The following is a 20,643-nucleotide window of genomic DNA, read 5'->3' as shown; positions in this document are numbered from 1 at the left end:
GACATTATTGGGGAACATTTCCTAAAAATCAATGCAATTTCTTTTCCAACTTCCTTTTCTTCAGGAAAGGAAGACCCAAGGGGCAGTAAGGCAGAACATCTGGAGAAGAAACCTAGACCTGCCATTCATTAGACACAGTCCCTCTGTGTGTTCCTACCACTTTCAGAACCCCGAAGGTTGCTCTGCCAGATCCACCATGCAATGTTTATTGACCCCCATAATCACAGAATCATGGAGCTGGAAGGGGCCTCTAAGGCCATGGAGTCCAACCCCGTGCTCAAAGCAGGAATCCAAATCAAAGCAGATCTGACAGAGGGTTGTCCAGTTTTCTCTTGAATGCCTCCAGGGTTGGAGTGCCCACCACCTCTTCCCAAGGTCATTGGTTCCATTGTCGTACTGCTCTAGCAGTTAAGAAGTTTTTCCTCATATTCAGCCAAAATCTGGCTTCCTGTAACTTGAGTCCATCATTGCGTGTCCTCATCTCTGGGATGATTGAGAACAGATCTTGCCCCTCCTTTGTATGACTACCTTTTGAGCATTTGAAAAGTGCTATCCTATCTCCCCTCAGCCTTCTTTTCTCAAGGACAAACATGTCATTCAGTCTTTCCTCCTAGGGCTTGGATTCCAGTCTCCTGATCTTCTTTGCTGCTGTCCTCTGAACTTCCTCCAGTTCGTTGGCATCCTTCTTAAAGTATGGTGTCCTGAACTAGACACAGTACTCTAGATGAGGTCTAACCAGTGCTGAACGAGTGACTCATGGGATTTAGAGACTATAATGTCCAGCCTCTCCTTCTCTCCTTGGAGCGGAATGCGCTACCGAGCTGTCTTGCGTCAGGCACACTCCAGCTGACCCGGGGAGAGCTTTATTAGGATGATTAAAAGTCCATTGTAAAAAAAAAGGGGGGGGAGAGGAAGATACAGAGGCCAAAATAAAGGACAGACTATGGCTCATAAACTTCTTCTATTAGGTCAAATCATAAAGCCTGCTTTTAATGTTTATGTGTTTCCTTTTTCTAAACAATCAAAGGCATTTGTAGCTTCTGGCTAATAAGGGGAGTTATATAAGCCTTGCCAAGCTCTCCTCTTTCTTTAATGAGCCAGGGAGGAAATAACCTGGAAAAAAAATCTGTTTGAGCTATTGACGTCCCTTCACTTTAACCCACTCGAGTCTTAGAGGGCTCAAAAAAAAATCAAGATGCTTTCGTCTTTCTCATAGCCAGCTCTTCTCTCAACGATGCAAACAGGCTATAATTTTATATCATTTTTTTCTGCTAGTTTTCATCTAGCTCTTCAGTATATCAGGGCTGGGAAAAATGTGGGTGCCCCCCCCAGGGTATAAGATTTGGGTCTTGCCATACCCACTCTCCCCCAATTTTTTTTTAAAATAGATTTTCTGGCTCACAAAACCCCCTTTCTCATCAAGGGGCTGGCATGGCCCCTTTTGAGGGCTGGTCAGCCCTCTTGGGCTCCAAACCTTCTCTTTTCAATTTTTTGAGGTTGGCCACTAGGGGGTGTAAGGAGACCGTTTTGGTTAAAAAAAGGTTTTTTGTAAGATAATTCTTTTGGGGAGTTGCTGGAGGTTGTAGGAATGGCTGTGGGCATGGATGGGCATCGGTAGACTCTGGACTGGTAGAATTTGTCCACTGTGTTGTCCACTGATGACACCCATTGGGCAAGGATGGCAGAGAGAAATAGAACCTTTTGCCTATCAACTGATGTCAACTTGGCCTCAGACTGTTGGTCCATCTGGCACAGTGGTTCCCAACCTTGGGGGATCCCCAGGTGTTTTTGGACTGAAACCCCCAGAAGCCTTCCCCACTAGCTGTGGTGGCCAGGATTTCTGGGAGTTGTAGTCCAAGAACATCTGGGGACCCAAGGCTGGGAAGGTCGCATGCTCTTGAATAAAAGGGACAAGGACTGGGTGTCTATGGAATCAAGCACTCTTCCAGCGGAACCCTATGAGACTCTTTAAGAGGAGATGCATGGGACTGAACTCAAGACCGTCTACATTGAAACCAAGTAGCCCATCGTCAAGCCATGGCGTCTTCTATCTACACCTCCACACACCTCAGTGTGCACACACCCCTTCTCAAAAGATGGATGGATGGCTTTTCATCTAGCATGGGGTCAACGTCTCTAAGTAAACCTGCCTTTCCCTGGTTTCAATCCGGAGTTTCTGCTTTCTTTCTTTGGAGATGCTGGCCTTGAAACCAGGATCTTCAACATGCCAAACATGTGCTATAGCCCTTCCCCAGTTCCTAGTATCCCCTTGCAAGCACGATGCCCAAATTCAGAAGACAGTGGGCACGGTTAGGTTAGTCTGGTAGCAGAAAGCTTAGATGCTCTAGGGTTGGAGGAACCCATTCATGCAACATCTATGGGGGAAAAATAACATTTGTCATAAATGATACCATTTAAAAATGATTAGTAGGTTCGTCAGGCAACATTAGTCAGGCTCATTAATTGCACGGGATCCCCCAATTTCAGTTGATTAGAATGATTTCAGCCTCGCAGAAGCCTTCTGGCACAATCCGTTTTCTTTCAGCAGGGACAGAATGTTAATTTGTCACAGGGGTTTTAAAGGATTAGTAATGATTTACAAAGCAAAAAAAAACTTCGCTCCCAATGCCACTCTCTTCCCACTCTCTGGCTCTTTTAAACCCTAAGCTATTCTAGTCTGTGACCCCCGAGAAGTCCAGATCGATAAAGAAATACGAACTCCCCCCCACAGAAGCCTCACTTGGATGGAAATGTGGAGCACCAAGTGTGATATCACACTTAGAGAACCTTGGTATGTTTGTTACATCTCTAAACCTTACATGTTGGCGTTAATATCATTGAAGAGGTGGAATCCACTGTGGGTTTTAGCCTGAACTTCATGCAATCCATATAAGGTACTGAGCTCCATCCCCAAACTAGGTTTAGCACCTTGTGTGTCTCTTTTAAAGTCTGGATTAAAACCCAGAATAGATTCATCACCCCATCCACCCACCAGCCTCCACTATCCTGAAATCTCCTAGTTCCATGGTCAGTGTCAGCCCAACTAGCCGTTGGTCTATCCAACACAGTGATGTTGATTCTAGCAAGTAGGGACTGGCTGTGTATGGAACCAAGCAAAGGTCATGAGTTCCCCTAAGTCAATGGTTCCCAACCTTGGGTCCCCAAATGTTCTTGGACTAAAATTCCCAGAAGCCTTCACCACTCGTCGTGCTGGCCAGGATTTTTGGGAGTTGCAGTACAAGAACATCTGAGGACCCAAAGTTGAGAAGCGCTGCCCTAATAGGAGGCTTGAACTTTAGCCCTTCAGACCAATGGATTAAATAACACAAAAACTTCATTGTGGGAGATTTTTCGAATCATCTCCAGCAGTATAGCTACACAGCTGCTCGATCAGACTCAAGTCCTATCTCATTTCATCATTGTGATCTCCACGGTGGCCAACCAGATCTTGAGCCAGTCTTTAAAACACATACAGTACATACACATACACACACTTCATTCTTACAGCCCCGTGAAATGCCCAGCTTGGAAAAGTTACTTTTTGGGGACTACCATTTCCAGAACACAGCAGCCAACATGGTCACGGATCACGCTAGCTGCGAGATACCAGAGGTGATGTACAAAAAAGAGTAACTTCCCTCAAAGGGCACCTGGGTTGACAAAACATTCCGTGGAAGATTTACAGAGAGGTCCTCCTTTCGTCTGATACTTGGAACAGGATACTTACCCTCATCCCAAGTTCAATGTTTTCTCCCCCGTAAACCTCCATTCCAGGGTCAAGTAGGCCAATCTCGCCGAAATATTCTCTGTCCACCACAAAGGAACAACCAATCATTGCTGGTGTCCTATTGATTGGAAAAAAAGAAAGATGTAGAATTAAAAGAAAGTATATTTGGAGAATATTGATACAGCTGTAGATACAGAGATGTTCAGATTAAGATCAGAGAGGCATCATCATCTTAGAAAATCAGGGTTCTTCCTTTAATGGAGGACCCATATACAATCAGTAACCTCTCCTCTGAAGATACTTGGTCTCCTCATGGATAAAGGCACAACAGAGAGGTGGGGGGGGTTAGGGGTACCTTCCAAATATGCAGGACAGAATGAGGCAAGTCATGACCAAATGGGCGTATGTGCACCAGGTGTCATAACATAAATAAAAGACAATTTAAGTAAAAGGCAATCATGTAGAACAGTGGTTCCCAACCTTGGGCGCCCAGGTGTTCATGGACTAGAACTCCCAGAAGCCTTCACCACTAGCTGTGCTGGCCAGGATTTCTGGGAGTTGCAGTCCAAGAACATCTGGCAACCAATATGGAGAACTGTTGGTGTAGAAGGCAGATGCAACAGTACCATGGACTGTTCAGAGTAAGATGCTTGAACCAACATCTACACCCACCAGAACCATAGATGGATATTTTCTCAGTACTAAGCTAATACCAACAGCAGTTTTAGGTAAGCAGGCAAAATCTGTAGCTTGGAGAGATCCATTTCCTCTGGAGAAGCGGGCTGGATGACTATGCCATCCTCATCTCCAGAATTTTGCAAGAGGTCATGGAGAAGAAGCATAAAAATGTGACCCAGCCTTTTGAAAGAATCATCCTCGGTCCCCAAGCAACGGAAGTGTGAGAACAGCATTGCCCCTTTTATTTAAGCAATGATTCAATTTATTCTTTTATTAGACACTGCTGGTAAAACTTCCCTTCATGAAATTTTTAATACTGACTTTCAAATAATGGAATAGCAGCCTTCACAACAGGAAAGCAATATTTCACCAACACCCTACAAACATTCTAATCAATTTGCTGTGTGTTTAATAAAAATATATATATCACAGGGTGAGCTGATACATTGAATCAGAGGGCTTCCTTGCAAGTCTGTCGTGGCTTGTAATGACTTCCCCCCTCTTTTTAATATTATTGACCAAAGTTCTCAAACAAACTTGGGCGCCTTCGAAAGGGAACCATCAGCTGCTTTTATTGGCCTGACTTTTGTTTATATCAGATGCTATGTGGCTGCATTTAGAGGACTGCGGTCAGTTCTGGACTTGAGCGTACGCTGGAGAACAGCAGGGGCAAATTCACAAATTGAATTTGATGGGGCACAAATTGATTTAGGCCATCAAGGTCTTTTAAAGCAAGCTTTAGGAGTGTTTAGCATGTCAATCCCTCAAACGATCAGACTGATAGTTTTTGTTAGGTGCCTTCAAGTCAGAACCAATCTTTAGTGGCCCTATTAGAGCTTTCTTGGCAAGTGAGATATTTAAGAAGTGGTTTTACTAGTTCCATACCCAGTGAATTTCTACGGTTGAGCAGAGATTCGAATCCAGACCTCCTGAGCTCTAGTCTGTTCCTCAATCCACTACACCACACTGGATATTATTTGCCAGGTTTACTCCCTTTATGACACCAGATTTCATCTAGATCATCGTACAACCGAAAACGTTCAACGTCAACTCATTCTGACTCATCATGCCCTTTCCCAGGGTTTAGTAGATATAAAGTACCCCAAAGTGTTTTGAATTGTGGTGCTGGAGGAGACTCTTGAGAGTCCCCTGGACTGCAAAGAGAACAAACCTATCCTTTTTGAAGGACATCAACCCTGAGTGCTCACTGGAAGGACAGATCCTGAAGCTGAGGCTCCAATCCTTTGGCCATCTCATGGGAAGAGAAGACTCCCTGTAAAAGACCCTGATGTTGGGAAAGAGTGAGGGCAAGAGGAGAAGGGGGACAACAGATGATGTCAGGGTTGGACAGGGTCATCAAAGCGACCAACATGACTTTGACCCAACTCCAGGAGGCAGTGGAAGACAGGAGGGCCTGGCGTGCTCTGGTCCATAGGGTCACGAAGAGTCGGACACAACTTGACGACTAAACAACAACAACAAAGTGATTTACTAGTTCTGCTGATCCACTGGGACTGTGCAGCTTGCTCAAGGTTACACCAGATGACTACCATGAGCCGCATTAGAGAATCCTGCTTCCAACTTCTGGCTCTGCAGCCAGGAATACCAAGTAACTGAGCTACCCCATTCCAGGCTATAGGTTGCCATGTTAATTGTTTAGCTAATTGTACTCTTGCCCTGGGCTCATTGATCTGGGTTCCGTTTGGTCCTGTTTCCACAATCAACTGGCCCAAAAGCATATCCCCACCTTCTCTATTGTTGCCAGATATGTCCCATAACACAAAGACCCATCTCTTTGCATCAGGCTTTGACTATAAAGTCCATGGGAATAGGACGTTAAGTCTGACTTAATAATCAATCTAGAACTGTAGAAGTGGAAGGCACCCTACGGATCCTTAAGTCCAACCCTTGTCAAGGAGGCACAGTGAGGAATTGAACTCCCCACCCTCTGGATCGTTCTCTCCTGTTGAGCACCAAGAAGTGGGTGAAGAAAAGGAGCTGATGAAGGTCGGCCAACTTGCTTTCAGATAATCTGGAAAGAAGTGTCGGACATCATGGAGGAGAGGAGCACAGTGGAACAGCCTTTAGGTTTGGCAGTTCCCTCCTTTTTCAAATGGGATGCACTGAATCAATATTCTCCCATCAGAGGAAAAGACACGGTGCAGTCAATTTGTGTAAATTACTTTAAGATGTTCTTCAGCAAACACAGCTTGACATCTTTGCAGAGCAGCAGCAGGAGGAGGCAGAGGGAAGGGCGTCAAATGTCAAAGTCAGCAAGAACAGAAGAAGTGAACCGAGATTGACTTTGCGTTGCTGGGATTGACCTTCGATCTCCCTCGTGGGACAGATGAGTGTCTGGGAATGATGTTCTCATTGAAGTCCGAGGTCTTCGTTCCACTCCACGCGGAACCTGGTGTCCTGTTTCATTTTCCTCCCATCCTGGTGCCCTTCCGAGGTGCTGGACTATCATGCCCACCTTCCCTGACCGTCGGCCATGCCGTCTTAGGCAGATGGGTACTGTAGTCCTATGCAGCTGGAGAGAACCAGGTTGGAGAAGGCATTTCTAGTAATTGAGTGACAAAGAAGGAAATGTGCCTTTACTTTATAGTTTCACTCATGTGGAAGATGCAAATCTTTCCAGCTGAAAGAGGGCAAACCTGTTTGCTGCTAATAACTGAAGGAAGGACATGAACCTCTCTTACTCTGGTGCGAATACCAGCTCCAGCCACTGCTCTCTGGGCAGAAGGAAACACACACTGCGTGGGCTCAGCACAGAAGTAATCTGGACATTACTGGCACAAACCCAGTAGTTCCCTCCTTTTCTTCCATCCTTTTCCTGGGTTGGCCAATGTCTCATGACCTGAACCAGAAGCCAGCAAGACCCAGGGCCAAAATTGCCACACAGATGGAAGGAAGGAAGGAAGGAAGGAAGGAAGGAAGGAAGGAAGGAAGGAAGGAAGGAAGGAAGGAAGGAAGGAAGGAAGGAAGGAAGGAAGGAAGGAAGGAAGGAAGGAAGGAAGGAAGGAAGGAAGGAAGGAGCCATTGACCCATTGAACTAACAAAGGAAGGAAAATTAGATAGAACCTGTCCATCTACCCAACCAAGCAAAGAGAGGGAGGGAGGGAGGATCTGATGATGGATAAAAGGAAGGGAGGGAGGATGGAGGCATCCGCCCAACCAATGCAAGAATGAAAAGCATAAAGGAACCAAGGCTCAACCAATCATCAAGAAGTGGCCAAAGGTCCACTTACCGTTTTGAAAGATTGGCACTGGCATCTTAAATGATGCACAGGTGCCTGTGACCTATTTGAGAGGTGAACTGCCAGTCTGAGAGGTTTCCAGAAGCCACGATTCACCTCTTGTTTTCATCTCAGGATGCGAAAGGGAAAAGGGGGGGGGCTGACAGCCTTAAGAATGGCTGCCCTTCACTCACCCTGCCCTGAAAGGGATCATCTATCACCAGGCCTTCTTCCTGTTCCACCGCGGAGCCACTGACATAACCTGCTTTTGACAGACAGGGCAGGGGAGCAGACAGATTGTACCGATGATCCAGTCTGACAAATTCCCTCTCATGCCGTGCGTTAATTGAACCTGACAATGTCAGAAAGGGGGAGGGGGAGGACAGCCCCGGTCCTCCATCTGCTGCCTCTTCTGCTCTTCAAACGCAGGTATGGTGAGATTTCCCCCGAAGTCTTTGCCAAGGGAAAAGAGTCTTCCGAGTCAACGCAAACGATGCAACACCACCCTAGCTTCTTTCAAAGCAAGAGGGGCTCGGAAGCATTGATGCATCCAAAATACAGTTCCAACAGGCCTTAGAAAGAAGGCGGGTGCACCTATGGGTGCTTGAGGGAGGACGAAGTGGGAGAGGAAGAGGACCCCGTTTGCCACAAACACAGTTTTACAAATCAATGTGTCAAAACACACTTGGTGAAGCCGGATGAATGCTCCGGCGGAACAGCTCCTTGGCAAAGTTTCCCGTTGCGTTCTACGGCAGATTAAGCAATAGTCAAGAAACATATTGTGCTACTTTTAAGGGTCCACCGCTGGGAGAAGGAGATAAAACTCAAGGCAGAGCCGAGACGGACTGAAGACAGGTGACTAATGGTGCCGGGAGTGGCTGATAATGAAACGTTAATGGAGCAGTCTGTCAGAAAGCAGAGCCAAGCCATGGGAAACCAGCTGGGCCTTGCAACGGTCTTCGATTGAGCTTTCATAGACAAGAAGTGCACGTTTTCCTCTCTGGCTCAGAAGGAGGGCGATGGAAGTCTCTTCCGGGCCAACCTTACTCTTCCCGAATTCCCATCTCAGGGCCGGCCCTATTGCTAGGCAAGGCTGGATGGTCGCCTCCAGTGTCAATTTAGGGTGTCGCGAGAGGGCAGAAATGGATCATTGCTTCTATACCAAAAACAAGGAGGCACATCGTTCAGAATTGCTACCTGACATTTCTCAACGCTTGTCGGACTTCAAGTACTGTGCACCTTGATTCGTAGGTGGCTGATCATGGAGGGGGTGTCCTTGGATGTTCCACCTCAGGTAGTAAAATGTTTTGGCCAAATCCTGTCCCACTGGGCCAAGCTCATAGAGATGTGTACATGCTAACCATTCAATGGCTACTAATCAGGATGGCCTCTAGCCGAGATGGGTTTTTTGGATTTTATGGACTACAAATACCACAATTCTTCATTCTGGGAGTTCCATCTAACAGACACCTTACATGTTATTGTGAGGGCTGAGGGTTTTAAGTTGTAAACTGCACAGAATAATGCTTCCACTAATGGGGCAATCAATCAATCAATCAATCAATCAGTCAGTCAGTCAGTCAGTCAATCAATCAGTCAATCAAGAAAGAAAGAAAGAAAGATGCACTGGGAGAAAGGCCTAAATTAGAAGGCTTTGAGGCCTAGCTAGGCCTAGCTTCACCCAAGCTTCCTGTTCCTGCCCCAGTGATAGCTGGGAGCTTTCTTTCTCAACAGGAAACTAGGCAGAGCTAGGCCTAGCTAGGCCTCAAAGCCTTCCAGAGGAGGCCTTTCTCCCAGGCGAGCCACATTTAGGTGTATGTAAGATCTCTGTAAGTGGTGGCAAAAGCACTTTAATAAGGGAAAGGAAAATGCCATGAAACAGTAAACTTATTAATTACGCCTCCGACTTTTCCACATACAGAGGCGTCCCACAAAAATGACTCCCTGAAATTCAGCACCACCCGTGAATGAGGCAGAAAATGGGGGAAAGCAAACATTCATTTCAGGCTGGCTTTGCACACGGAATATTTACAAGTGGGGTCTTGAAAAAGTTTATTGTTTATGTCACTACTAGAGTGCCTAGACCATCAAAACGATGAGTAAAAGATAAGACTACGGCCCTCTGCCCTGTGGCACTTACAAAGCAAAATTCAAAACAAAGAAACCACCTAAGATACCATACAATGGAAGTGAGGACATAAGAGAAGAATATGTGTTCTGAGTAGAGCCTGAAAAGAGTAATTTTTGTTGCTTTTACAGCTCATAGAATATCCCAGCCAGCGGGACAGTCATCAGACTGAAAATTATGGTCGTAAACAATTAGTGTTTCCAACATGTGCATCGAAAACAAGACGGTATTTAAATTCTGTCCTCTCTGGAGTAACAATTATCATGTACCATCAAGTCTATTCTGACGTATGGTGACTCTTTGTAGAGCTTTTCAGGTAGAGAATATACAGAAGTGCTTGCCCAAGGCTACACAGGCTGGCTCTTCTCCCAGGAAGCACCGTGGCGGAATCAAACTCCCACCCCCTGGCTCAGCAGCCAGATCCTTAAACCACTCAGTTATCCATCCTCCCTGGGGTAAAGACTTTTCTGAAGTAAAGACTTGTTTAAAAAAAGAAAAACCAACTGGTTTCTGAAACTGATGCTCGTGTTCTTGTGTTATTCCTTCTCCCCCATCCCCGGAATCAATAGCAGAACTGCAAGCGAACATATGCAGTGACAGCGAAAGAATGGCTGCGCTTTGAAAAGGAAAGAGCGCAAACAGCGGGTGAAGTTTTATCAACAAGCACAAAGATTTCCTGAGCAATTACCTGCCCGCATATTGAGGCTTCACAAAGAGCAGAAGGTGTCCTGATAAGAGACACATGCTGCGCAGTGATTAAATAAAGTTTTTGCTGCCACATCCTGTCCGGCAGTGATAAGAAGAAATGGGCAGCTATGGTCTGCTTGCCTCCCTTACGATCCTTTGCTGATGGGGAAATTGCAACATTCGGGATGGGACGGCCACCGTTTTGAATCAAAGAAGGAAGGGCCTTTGGGGTCACGTGTTGGTTTCCGAGCTCATGCAGAATGGATGACTGGAGAAACCAACGAACGGATTCTCATGGCAAAGTGCCGTCTATTGAAGCAACACATCTCAAAAGGAGGGGAAAGGCTATTTGTTTTGAGACGTCTCATCCTTCTCCTCAAATTCAAGCCAGGATTCTGACTCTGCATGAACCGAGTTGGGTTTGGAGATCCCGTTTTGCCAAAGCAAAACGAAGCACCTTTCTGGTTCTTTTTGCTTCTCCTCCACTACCACTGCCATCTTCAGAGACAGTAGGCCCAGCACCCCTTCCAGGGGCAGGACCAGATAGGGAGCCAATGGGGCCAATTGGAAGGAAGGGCAGGCGAGCAGCAGAAAAGGTAGAGAGCAGGAGTCGGTAGATCTTCCCCCAGGCACAAACAAGAAAAATGAACAACAAACCAATTACCATATTTTTCAGTGTATAAGACTATACTTTTGTCTAAAATCTTTAGACTAAAAATTTAGGGTTGTCTTATACACGGAAGTAAGCCAAGGAGAAAACAAAAACAAGTGGAAGGGAAAGCAGGGATCAAAACGATTCTGCAGTGTTTTTATCCCTTTCCCCTACACTTGCTAAGCCCCAGTTAGATTTCTTAATTTTGGATTAGAAAAGTGGGGGGCGTCTTATACACAGAAAAATACGGTACCATCACTAGCATCTCCAGATAGGAGAAGGGATGAATACATGGGGATGAATACATGGGGGCGTCTTATACACGGAAAATGTGGTGATTTTTCTGGGGGGAGTTTTATGGTGGTTCGTGGTTAGGCACAAACCAGAAACCATCATGAGTCACCATTTTTTCCCCCAGTTTGTGCCCATTTCCAATTCTGACCTATCGCAGAGTGTAAGCATGTCTCGAACATAATATATGACACACACACCCCACCAGACGTACATTAACCACCCCCTCCCCAAAAAACACTGCAGTGTGGATCATAGAAATTAAGGACAGGGCTAAAGAACATGGAGTGACAAAGCAATGAAAATCTCCAAGCCTCACCTGATGGGAGCCGACTCGTCTCCCTTGTCCAGCCAGTCTTGAGGTGGGATGATGTACATGCACCAAAGGCCCCAGTTGTATCCGTGAGCCGCATTGGCGTACTGCTGTACTTCAAAAGTGTTGTACTTGATGTTATCAATGGCCGGCAGGATGATTCGTCTCCTGTCCTCTTTGATCCGTGTAAGCGCTGGCTCCACCCTAGAAGGAATAAAATAAGAGTTCCAAAATAGAGGGCGCTCCCCATGTTTCCAGCATGCCATTCATTCAAAAACCGCCATGATGTCCAATCACAGAAAAGGTTAACTGGATACCTCTGTGCGCAAACAGTGTGTGTGGGAGAGGGGGAGTGAAACTTTACTTATAACCAAGCCCTCTATGTGCAGTTAATAAGCTACAGAATACGAGCGCCTGCATTTTGTGCAAAATCCCTTGTGTTTTGCACAAACTACAGCGATTTTTAAAATGCAAGGATACAAGACTTGTGCAAAAAACACACTTTTTATGCTAATACTGCTGGTGTAAGAAAGGGTCAATTATAGTATTAATTAAAGTGAAGGGTCATGTACCATCAAATGAATCAATGCACTTTTGGAAGGGGAACGGGGGCATCATAAATGAAACAGATGCAGCCTGCCTTCAAACGGCCCCGGTGGAGGAGAGCACTTTGTATGCGTATGGGTACCTATGTATGTATTTACGCATGCATATATGTATGCATGCATGCATTGCATTTCAATTAAATTCAAGACTCTCCACCTTTGAAGGGAAAGCAGGGAAGTGCTAGGGAGAAAGGTCTGAATCTTCTCTAAGAAAGCCAAGCACGATTCAGCAAAAAGACTCTTTGGCTTGTCATTTTATCGACCAAAGCATTTCTCACACCGCAGATACGTATGGAAGCATGAAAGGCTGATCCTTCCAGTCTGGGCCTTCTCGTTCCTCTTAACGCTACAAACGACACCTGCGTGTCCATTATCATGATGAGCAATACAGAAGCATCGGCACCAACTTCGTTTCGGATGCGCCGTGCGTGATTAGTGCGTGCACACGTCTGCATACCTGTACGCTTCTGCCCTGCACATCAAAAGCTGGAATCGCTGAGGTAGGTGTCATTAATGACACATTGTTAAGATGTTTACCCGGGAGAGAAGCCTCGAGATATTCTGAGTCACTTGTTGTGGGGGTGGGGAGAGAAGAATAACCTTGAGGGATCGCATTGCCAAGTGACAGCCACCTGGGAGAGGAGAACCGGGGGAGGACTGTCACCAATGCGGGAAAGAAAATACCAGCTCCATCTTGTTCATGCAGAAACACAGATCAGTGGGTCCCGTGGAGAAGCGCTACTTTAAAATGAAAGTTTGGCTTAGAAGCCAGGAGACCTGGGTTCAGATCCTCCCTCGGGGGGGATTTGAAACTTCCCACGTGACTTTCAGCAAGGCACGGGTGCCTCAGCCTGACCTATCTCGGAGGGGTGCTGAGATGATAAAAGGGGAAGGAGGTGTGAAATAGACGCTCCCTTGAACAGGAAATCAGGATCACACAGGAGAGAATGGGCAAATCCTGTTTGTGTCATTGTGTGCCAGGGTAAACTGGAGCTGGGCACCAGAAAAAAAGTCATCTCAATAAATCAAATGCTTCCTATTCCCGGAATTCCTCCTTAGAGCACCCAAGATGGAGGAGGAAAGAGAGCCTCTGAAGACTTTGTTTGCCCGAGTAAGGAGCATTACCCTTACTGGTAATACCATATTTTTCGCACCATAAGACGCACTTTCCCCCCACAAAACAGAGGGCTGGAAAGTCTGTGCGTCTTATGGAGCGAACAAAACAGATTATATTTTCCTGTTTTCTTCTCCTAAAAAATTGGTGCGTCTTATGGAAAGGTATGTCTTATGGAGCGAAAAATACGGGTAAATGCCATCCCTGTTCCGCTTCTTGAAAGAAATCTTCGAGCTATGCTCGCCCAGGATCCCCCGACATTACACCACAACTGCTGAATTGCCTCACATGAAGGATGTCCCTATGCCATGCCTTCATGTCCGCGAGACAAGCCCGGATAATTATCCCTGTAGATTTATCCCCCTCTCTATTTGTGCATATTGGAGAGTTGTGATAATGGATTTGCTACTCTGAGATTTTTTTTTTTTCAAATCAGAAAACCTGTTGGAGCAATTGCAACCACGCATGCTGCCCGGAGAAGGTGCGACTGGGAGGGACCTTTCTGGGCTGGGCTGGCTGTCAATCTATCCAGCACTAACCAATAGTTCCCTCCCCCCTCCTCTGAGTTCAAAGAGAGCTCCGCCTCTCTGCTTTGTGGCTCTTTTCTCTCTCTGTTGGAATCTGCTGACATCAGAAAAGTAGTGAGTCTGTGGAAGGTTTTGGCTGAAAAACAGTCATGTTTGCTCTTAGACCTGTTCAACTGTAAGCAATGAAAGGGTTTTGTTCTCCTCTGACAAATGCCTCAGAGAGAGTTATTGAGACTATAAGTGCCAGACAATGAGAGAAAGAGTAGTCCAACCTCTAGGGAACTTGGATCTAATTTGCTTTGTAAATGCCTGCACTTCTGCTGTGCGGTTAGAGGGATGTAACCAAAATTCAAAAACTCTGCAATAAAAACAAGATGGAAAGCTCCTCTTTTTTTGCAGGGAGACAACAACTTTTTCTGATATATGGGGAAGGTGTGGAAAATGATGGGAGAACAGGGATTTATTTAATTTTTTTTTTCAAATTATGTTGACACTGCTTTCAGAAATCTTCATTTATTCCTATCTTGCAGTAGCTGTTGGGAGCAGTGATCCATGAAATGGGAATCCTTGATTAGCATGGAACAACACCCAGTGTACAATTCATGGCGCTGCTCTGACCCTTTAATCCAACTCCTTAAAGAGTGGCTGTACGGAGCATGTCATTTCTTCGAGAAGCGAAGCAGAGATGTTGAAATCCCTTATCAAAGGATGCATTTCGGAGGCCTGGCGGAGCTGTCATGTTGGATATTGCCCGAACCTTCCTTTTTCTTGACTGCAGCTGACGGCAGCTCCCGAAGGCCCTTCCTCTGCCCTCCCCTCCTACATCTGCTTTGCATAGCTCCATGGCAACTTCATAAATCATCTTGTTCTCATCAACCGTAGCTTCCTGTACGAAGACAGATCAGGGTCCATCACAGAGAACAAGGAGAGGAGAAGGAAAGCCACTAGCGCTGCTGTGACTGTGAACCACACAGAGTAGTGCTTGTCACTAATCAGGTGGCATACAAGGAAGGAAGGAGGGAAGGAAGGAGGAAGGAAGGAGCTGATGATGGATAAGAGAAAGGAAAGAAGGAAGGAAGGAGGGAGGAAGGAGCTGATGATGGATAAGAGGAAGGAACGAAGGAAGGAAGGAACGAAGGAAGGAGCTGATGATGGATAAGAGGAAGGAACGAAGAAAGGAGGGAGGGAGGAGCTGATGATGATAAGAGGAAGGAAGGAAGGAAGAGAAAGAAAGAAAGAAATGGAAACATCTGGCTTCCTAGTAAGATATCAAATATTTAAAGAGAGCTATCCTATCTCCCCTTAGTCTTCTTTTTTCAAGGCTAAACATGCCCATTTTTTTTCCAATCTTCCCTCCTAGAGCTTGGTTTCCAGTCCCCTGATCGTCCCTTTTGCCCTCCTCTGAACCTGTTCCAGTTTGTTGGCATATTTCTTAAAGTGCGGTGTGCAGAACTGGCCACAGTACTTTAAATGAAACCTAACCAGTGCCGAATAGAGGGGAACGAGAACCTCATGGGATTTATGCAAAAATGCTTCTGCAAATCCATTCTAAACCTGGCTTATTGATGCCAATAAGCCAGACCCTGATTTGCGCTGGCAAAAGCCGGCTTCTTAAAAAAAGATAACCGGGTGAGCGTCTCTTCTCTCACCAGAAGGCGGGAGAAAAATTCCCCATCTGTCCTGCTGGACGTCTTTATCAGGCTCTCCCCGAGGTGCCCTTGAAGGTCCTGGTCCACCAAGCCTACCAGCCGGAGCTGAGCGGAATCGACACGGCAAGCTGGCTGCTGAGTCAAAGATCAGCTGTTCACCTGCCAACTCGGAATTGGCTTTTTCTGCACCACTGAAAAGCATCGAGGATGCTTCAGTGAACACTTGAGGTTGTTTAGGTCCACAAAGAGTTGAAGTTGCTATTCCTAGCATCATCCCAGTTTGGGGGGGAGTGTCAGAGGGGGGCCCTGTGTGGTTCTCGGCAGGACTTCTCCCTGTATCGGCTCGGAAATGGCAATGCCTGTTTGGGGCAACGGGAAGATGGAGTTGCTTATGCTAATGAACTGGTCATTAATGAGAGGAGAGACAGTAGGGATAATATATTTATTGGAAGGGAAGCGATGATCAAGTTGTCTCGGTAAACCATAGGGTAGTGGTTCCCAAACTTTTTTGACTTGTTGGATAGCGCAGTGGTTTAGGTCTCTGGCTGTGGAGCGAGAGGTTGGTAGTTCGATTCCCCCACTGGGCCTCCTTGACCAGGAGGTGGACTCCAAGATCCACCAGGTCCCTTCCCTATCAGCAATTCTAAGATTAAGATCATGGCCTGGCTCACTTATTTGCACATCTCCCTCCACAGGAATGGCTTTTATTTCTCCCTTATGGATCTGGAGACACCCATAGCGCCATCGACCCAGAAAAGGGTTTAGATCGGAGGATCTCCAAAAAGGCAGAAAGTGGGTCAAGATCCGATCTGTAGCCCTGCATTTCAGACAGTACGTAGAGGACAGAAGGGGAAAATAAACCAGAGAAAATTTATATTCATTTCATTTATAGATGTTTACGATTATTGATGTACAAGGACAACATCTTAGCAACCCTTTTGTTGAAGACTTTTGGAGTTTTTAATTGATTTCTATATTTTTTATTGTATTTTTCCTCAGTTTGATTTTGGTTTATGGGAAAAGGAGGGACACATTGGTAAAACCAACATGTTTAGGGCAGTGGTTCCCAAATTTGGGGCTCCCCAGGTGTATTTGCACTGCAACTCCCAGAAGCCTTCACCACTAGCTGTGCTGGCCAGGATTTCTGGGAGTTGTAGTCCAAGATCATCTAGGGACCCAAGGTTGGGAACCACCAGTTTAGGGTGATCTATATCAACCGAGGAAACCAAATCCAAATCCCATCTCAGCCAGAGAATGCACGGAGTGACCTTAGGCTGGCTTCACATTCAGAATTCGTCCTCCTTCACAGGTTATGAAAATCAAAGTGGGTGAGAAGAGAACCATGCATTCCATCTCATTAGTGGGGGGAAAAAAGATACAATAGGCATGCAATAAATCCATAAAGGTGAATTGAACAAAGAACGAAACACCCCAGACACAACCCTGTTTTGCCACATTCTGCAACAACCCCCTTACCAGCCATTGTTGAACTCCACATGAGCATCAAAAAATCCAACCACCGGCGCTGTCGCTGCTTTCCAACCTTGGATTCTGGCTCGGATCAGACCTTCCCGTTTGTTATTGCGAACTATTTTCACCAGCCCTGGGTATCTCTTATGAACGTACTGGTCCAAATTAAACTTCAGCTCAACTGGAGGAAGAAGAAGAAGAAAAAACAAAAGCAAAGCGGAAAAGAACATCAATGCCTCCATCCATCCGGTGGCTTTCTGATGAAATCTCATTTAACTCGGGGAAAACATTTCATAGACACCGTGGCCCGAAGGTGAGAAATTTAATCAGAGCAATCTCATGATTCAAGCCCCTTCTCCTCTTGTTTTATTATTATTATTTAATTCCCAATTTTAAAAAAAATGACTTGGAAAAAAAAGAATTTAATATTGGCTTTATTGGATTCGGGTGCTCTTTCTATGGAAAGTATCTCAAAATGGATTCAGGCATTAAGATTATACAAATAAAATTATGAGGATGATTTTTTTTAAAAAAGAGGAATTAAACCAGATAATGAGAAACGGTGTGTGACTGCCCATACAGTTCTGATAAGCTGCATTTCCTCCTAGCTGTTCCCCATCCTGATTTGAAACTCCATAGGCGCATTATAGACATGTTGCATCTCTGTGCACAGTTTTCCATTGATTTCTGAGCTGCTTAGCTCAGCGAGTGGGCATCTGGCTGTGAAACCAGAGGTTGGGAGTTCATTTCCTCACTCTGCTTCCCAGAAGAGTCAGCCAAAGGAATGGTAAACCACTTCTGAGTAATCTCTACCTAAAATATCCTGAAATCAGTCCATGATTGATTTGATGGCATGCAATTGGAATTCATTATTGTGCACTGTAAAGCTACATTCCACGACACAATGTGAGGCCACTTGCTTCACATATAGCAGGTATCTAATCTCCAGCATATTTTTCCCATGTATAAGACTATACTTTTGTCTAAAAGCTTTAGACTAAAAATTGAGGGTCGTCCTATACACGGAAGTAAGCTGAGGAGAGAAAAACCAAGTGGAGGGGAAAGCAGGGATCAAAGTGATCCTGCAGGGCTTTAATCCATGTTTCCCCCTCCAATTGCTAAGCCCCAGTTAGATTTCTTAATTTTGGGTTAGAAAAGTGGGGGGCGTCTTATACACAGAAAAATACGGTACCATCACTAGCATCTCCAGATAGGAAGAAGGGATGTATCCTTCTTGAGAACCTGGAGAAACTAATGCTAGTCATGGTCAACAATGATCCTGGGCAAAGTGGAACAAGAGACTCAACTCAACTCAAGACTGCTTTTTATACTGTTTTGGGTCCATCCCTCTGAGTGTCCATAACTGTCCTCCGTCGCGGTGGTCAACAGAAGAAGCCAACGCAACCTGTGTGTGCAAACTGGATGCCTGGACATTTTCAAGAAGAGAGGCATGACTTGGTGGAAGAAAGGAAGCTATCCCTGATCCACCTAGATCAGCATCTATAACGCTGCTTTCCAGATTTTAGGACTATACAATCCTCATTGACCAACATGCTATCTAGGGTTGAGTTTTAGCCCAAAACATCTGGAGGATGCCAAGTCGCCGATCAGGGGTTTACATTGGCTGTTGTTCTTAAGGGTCACAAACAAGAGTTGGTTCTAGCTTAGGGGTGGAGACTGTTGGTCCTCCAGGTATTGTTGGGGTGCAAATCCAGGAAGCCTGATGGCCAGTGATGTGAGATAAAAGGAAGCACCACTCAATGACTTTTGGAGAGTGAGAGGTTTTCCATCCCTATTCTAGACTGATATGGAGCTCAGTAGAGGCTGGTGGCTTTGATTTCACATGGGCAATGAATCCACTCAGTTTCAGACTGAACTTTAATAGAGCCAGCCAGTACGCTGAACCTACTTTGGGTAGGGTTCAGCACCTTAAGAAGCTCATGTGAAATTCAGGCTATGACCTGGAGGACATTCATCATCTCCATTCATCATCTCCATCACCTCTAGTCATGTACTGGGCCTGGGACATTTTGCATGTGAACCATGTGCCCCACCACCAACTTATTAGGGGATGTGCTCTTTCCTGTTTTTGGACTGCAACTTCCATAATTCTGTTTTTTTAAAAGGAAGATGCTGTAGTGTTTCCTGAAAGTTGTAGTTTCTCCACCCATTAGGACACCTCACAAGGAACTATGACTCCCAGGAAGCATTGTGGCAGCCTTCCCCCCCTTTTTTTCGCCAACAGCAGGAAGCAGAAGCTAGAGAATGCTGTGCAGCCTAAGGACAGGCCCTGCTCCAGGCGAGTGAAATGTAGGTATCTGTAGTTGTGCTTTGTGGGCTGGAAACTCCCAGAATTCTGCATGAAGAATTCTGCAAGGTAAATTCCAAATGAATAAATAAATGAAAGAGCCCAAACCTACAACTCAGTGTTTTGCTCAAAAACATCATGGAGCACATCATTTGCATTATATATCCCCTCGGACCACCAAAGATCAGAAGCAGAGCTCTTTTTAAAAAATTTACAGCTTCATCTTATTACAGACAACTCATGGAAACACACACAGATCCGAAGTATCTAAACAAATCAGACAGACAGACAGGCAATATGGATGTTCACCATTGTCACTGTTGTCATCCACCAGGATAATCTCCTTGAGCAGATGGGATGGAGTTTGATTCACGACACTGTGTACGGAGCGTAAGATGACAGACAAAGCCTCATTCACAAAAATAAAGACCACCGCGATCTGGGGGAGGTCATCGGGATAGGACATCTGTTTGCACCTGAGGAGAACAGAAGGAAAACCATGAACACTGAGCAGCTGACTCAAGGAAACAGTTGTCATCTCACTTTCCTCCAGCTAACTGGAAGAAGTGTGCGAATTTCCTGAAGTTTTAATGTTATCGTGTTACTCCAAATCCCAGCTCAGTTGCCCTCCTATCCTTCTTTTACACCGGGTTATGAAAATTCACGGTTCTTCCCATTTGCCATTATTTCAAACACTTTTTACATACAATTGTTTTCAAAACTGTTCGTTTTGTCTCATTTGCACAATTCTCTCCCCCCCCCTCCCCGACAAAAGCATGTTTGAGCATATATATATATATTGTATATTCCTGCCAGGTGCATTTTAGGTCTTTGATTTTTGAAAATTTTGCACTCCGTATTTCTCTGAATTCTCCCATAAGAGCCTTAAAGTTGCACAAACATTTGGATACAGCAGGACACATCAATCAGCCAAAACAATCTCAAACTACTGAAATATTACAGCATGAATATCCAACATTAAAATGTAAATAGCAAACACAGAGATAACAATAAAAACCAAGGACTAAATGTGGGCCAGTAGAGGAAGTCTTTAAAACTTCATCATCTTGCAACTGCAGAGCTTGAAGGGATCCTGTGCATCATCCAGTCCAGCCCTTGCCAAGGAGGTACAGTGGGGATTCAAACTTGGAAGGTCTTAGTTTGGAATCATAATGGCATGAGGACACTAAGCAGATTTTCCATGGCAGGGCATGGATTCCTTGCTGCTGATTCCTTAGGGCAACTTGCTGCAGTG

At 45.4% G+C, this 20,643-nt stretch overlaps 1 protein-coding gene across 5 annotated transcripts in view; it reads right to left on the bottom strand.

The window, feature by feature from the left end:
• Nucleotides 1-20,643, bottom strand: part of GALNT9 (polypeptide N-acetylgalactosaminyltransferase 9) — a 219,978-nt gene that overhangs the window by 34,569 nt on the left and 164,766 nt on the right. For all 5 annotated transcript variants that reach the window (XM_078381713.1, XM_078381714.1, XM_078381715.1 and 2 more), the window contains 4 exons: nucleotides 19,698-19,864; nucleotides 17,087-17,261; nucleotides 11,722-11,919; nucleotides 3,728-3,845 (listed from right to left, as the gene is read on the bottom strand). In XM_078381713.1, coding sequence (XP_078237839.1) covers nucleotides 3,728-3,845; nucleotides 11,722-11,919; nucleotides 17,087-17,261; nucleotides 19,698-19,864 — 658 coding nt within the window. The remainder of the gene's footprint in view (nucleotides 1-3,727; nucleotides 3,846-11,721; nucleotides 11,920-17,086; nucleotides 17,262-19,697; nucleotides 19,865-20,643) is intronic.

This window comes from Pogona vitticeps, chromosome 14 (assembly GCF_051106095.1).
Source record: "Pogona vitticeps strain Pit_001003342236 chromosome 14, PviZW2.1, whole genome shotgun sequence".
In the NCBI taxonomy this organism is placed as follows: Eukaryota; Metazoa; Chordata; class Lepidosauria; order Squamata; family Agamidae; genus Pogona; species Pogona vitticeps.
This window is presented reverse-complemented; position numbering and strand designations above follow the sequence as displayed.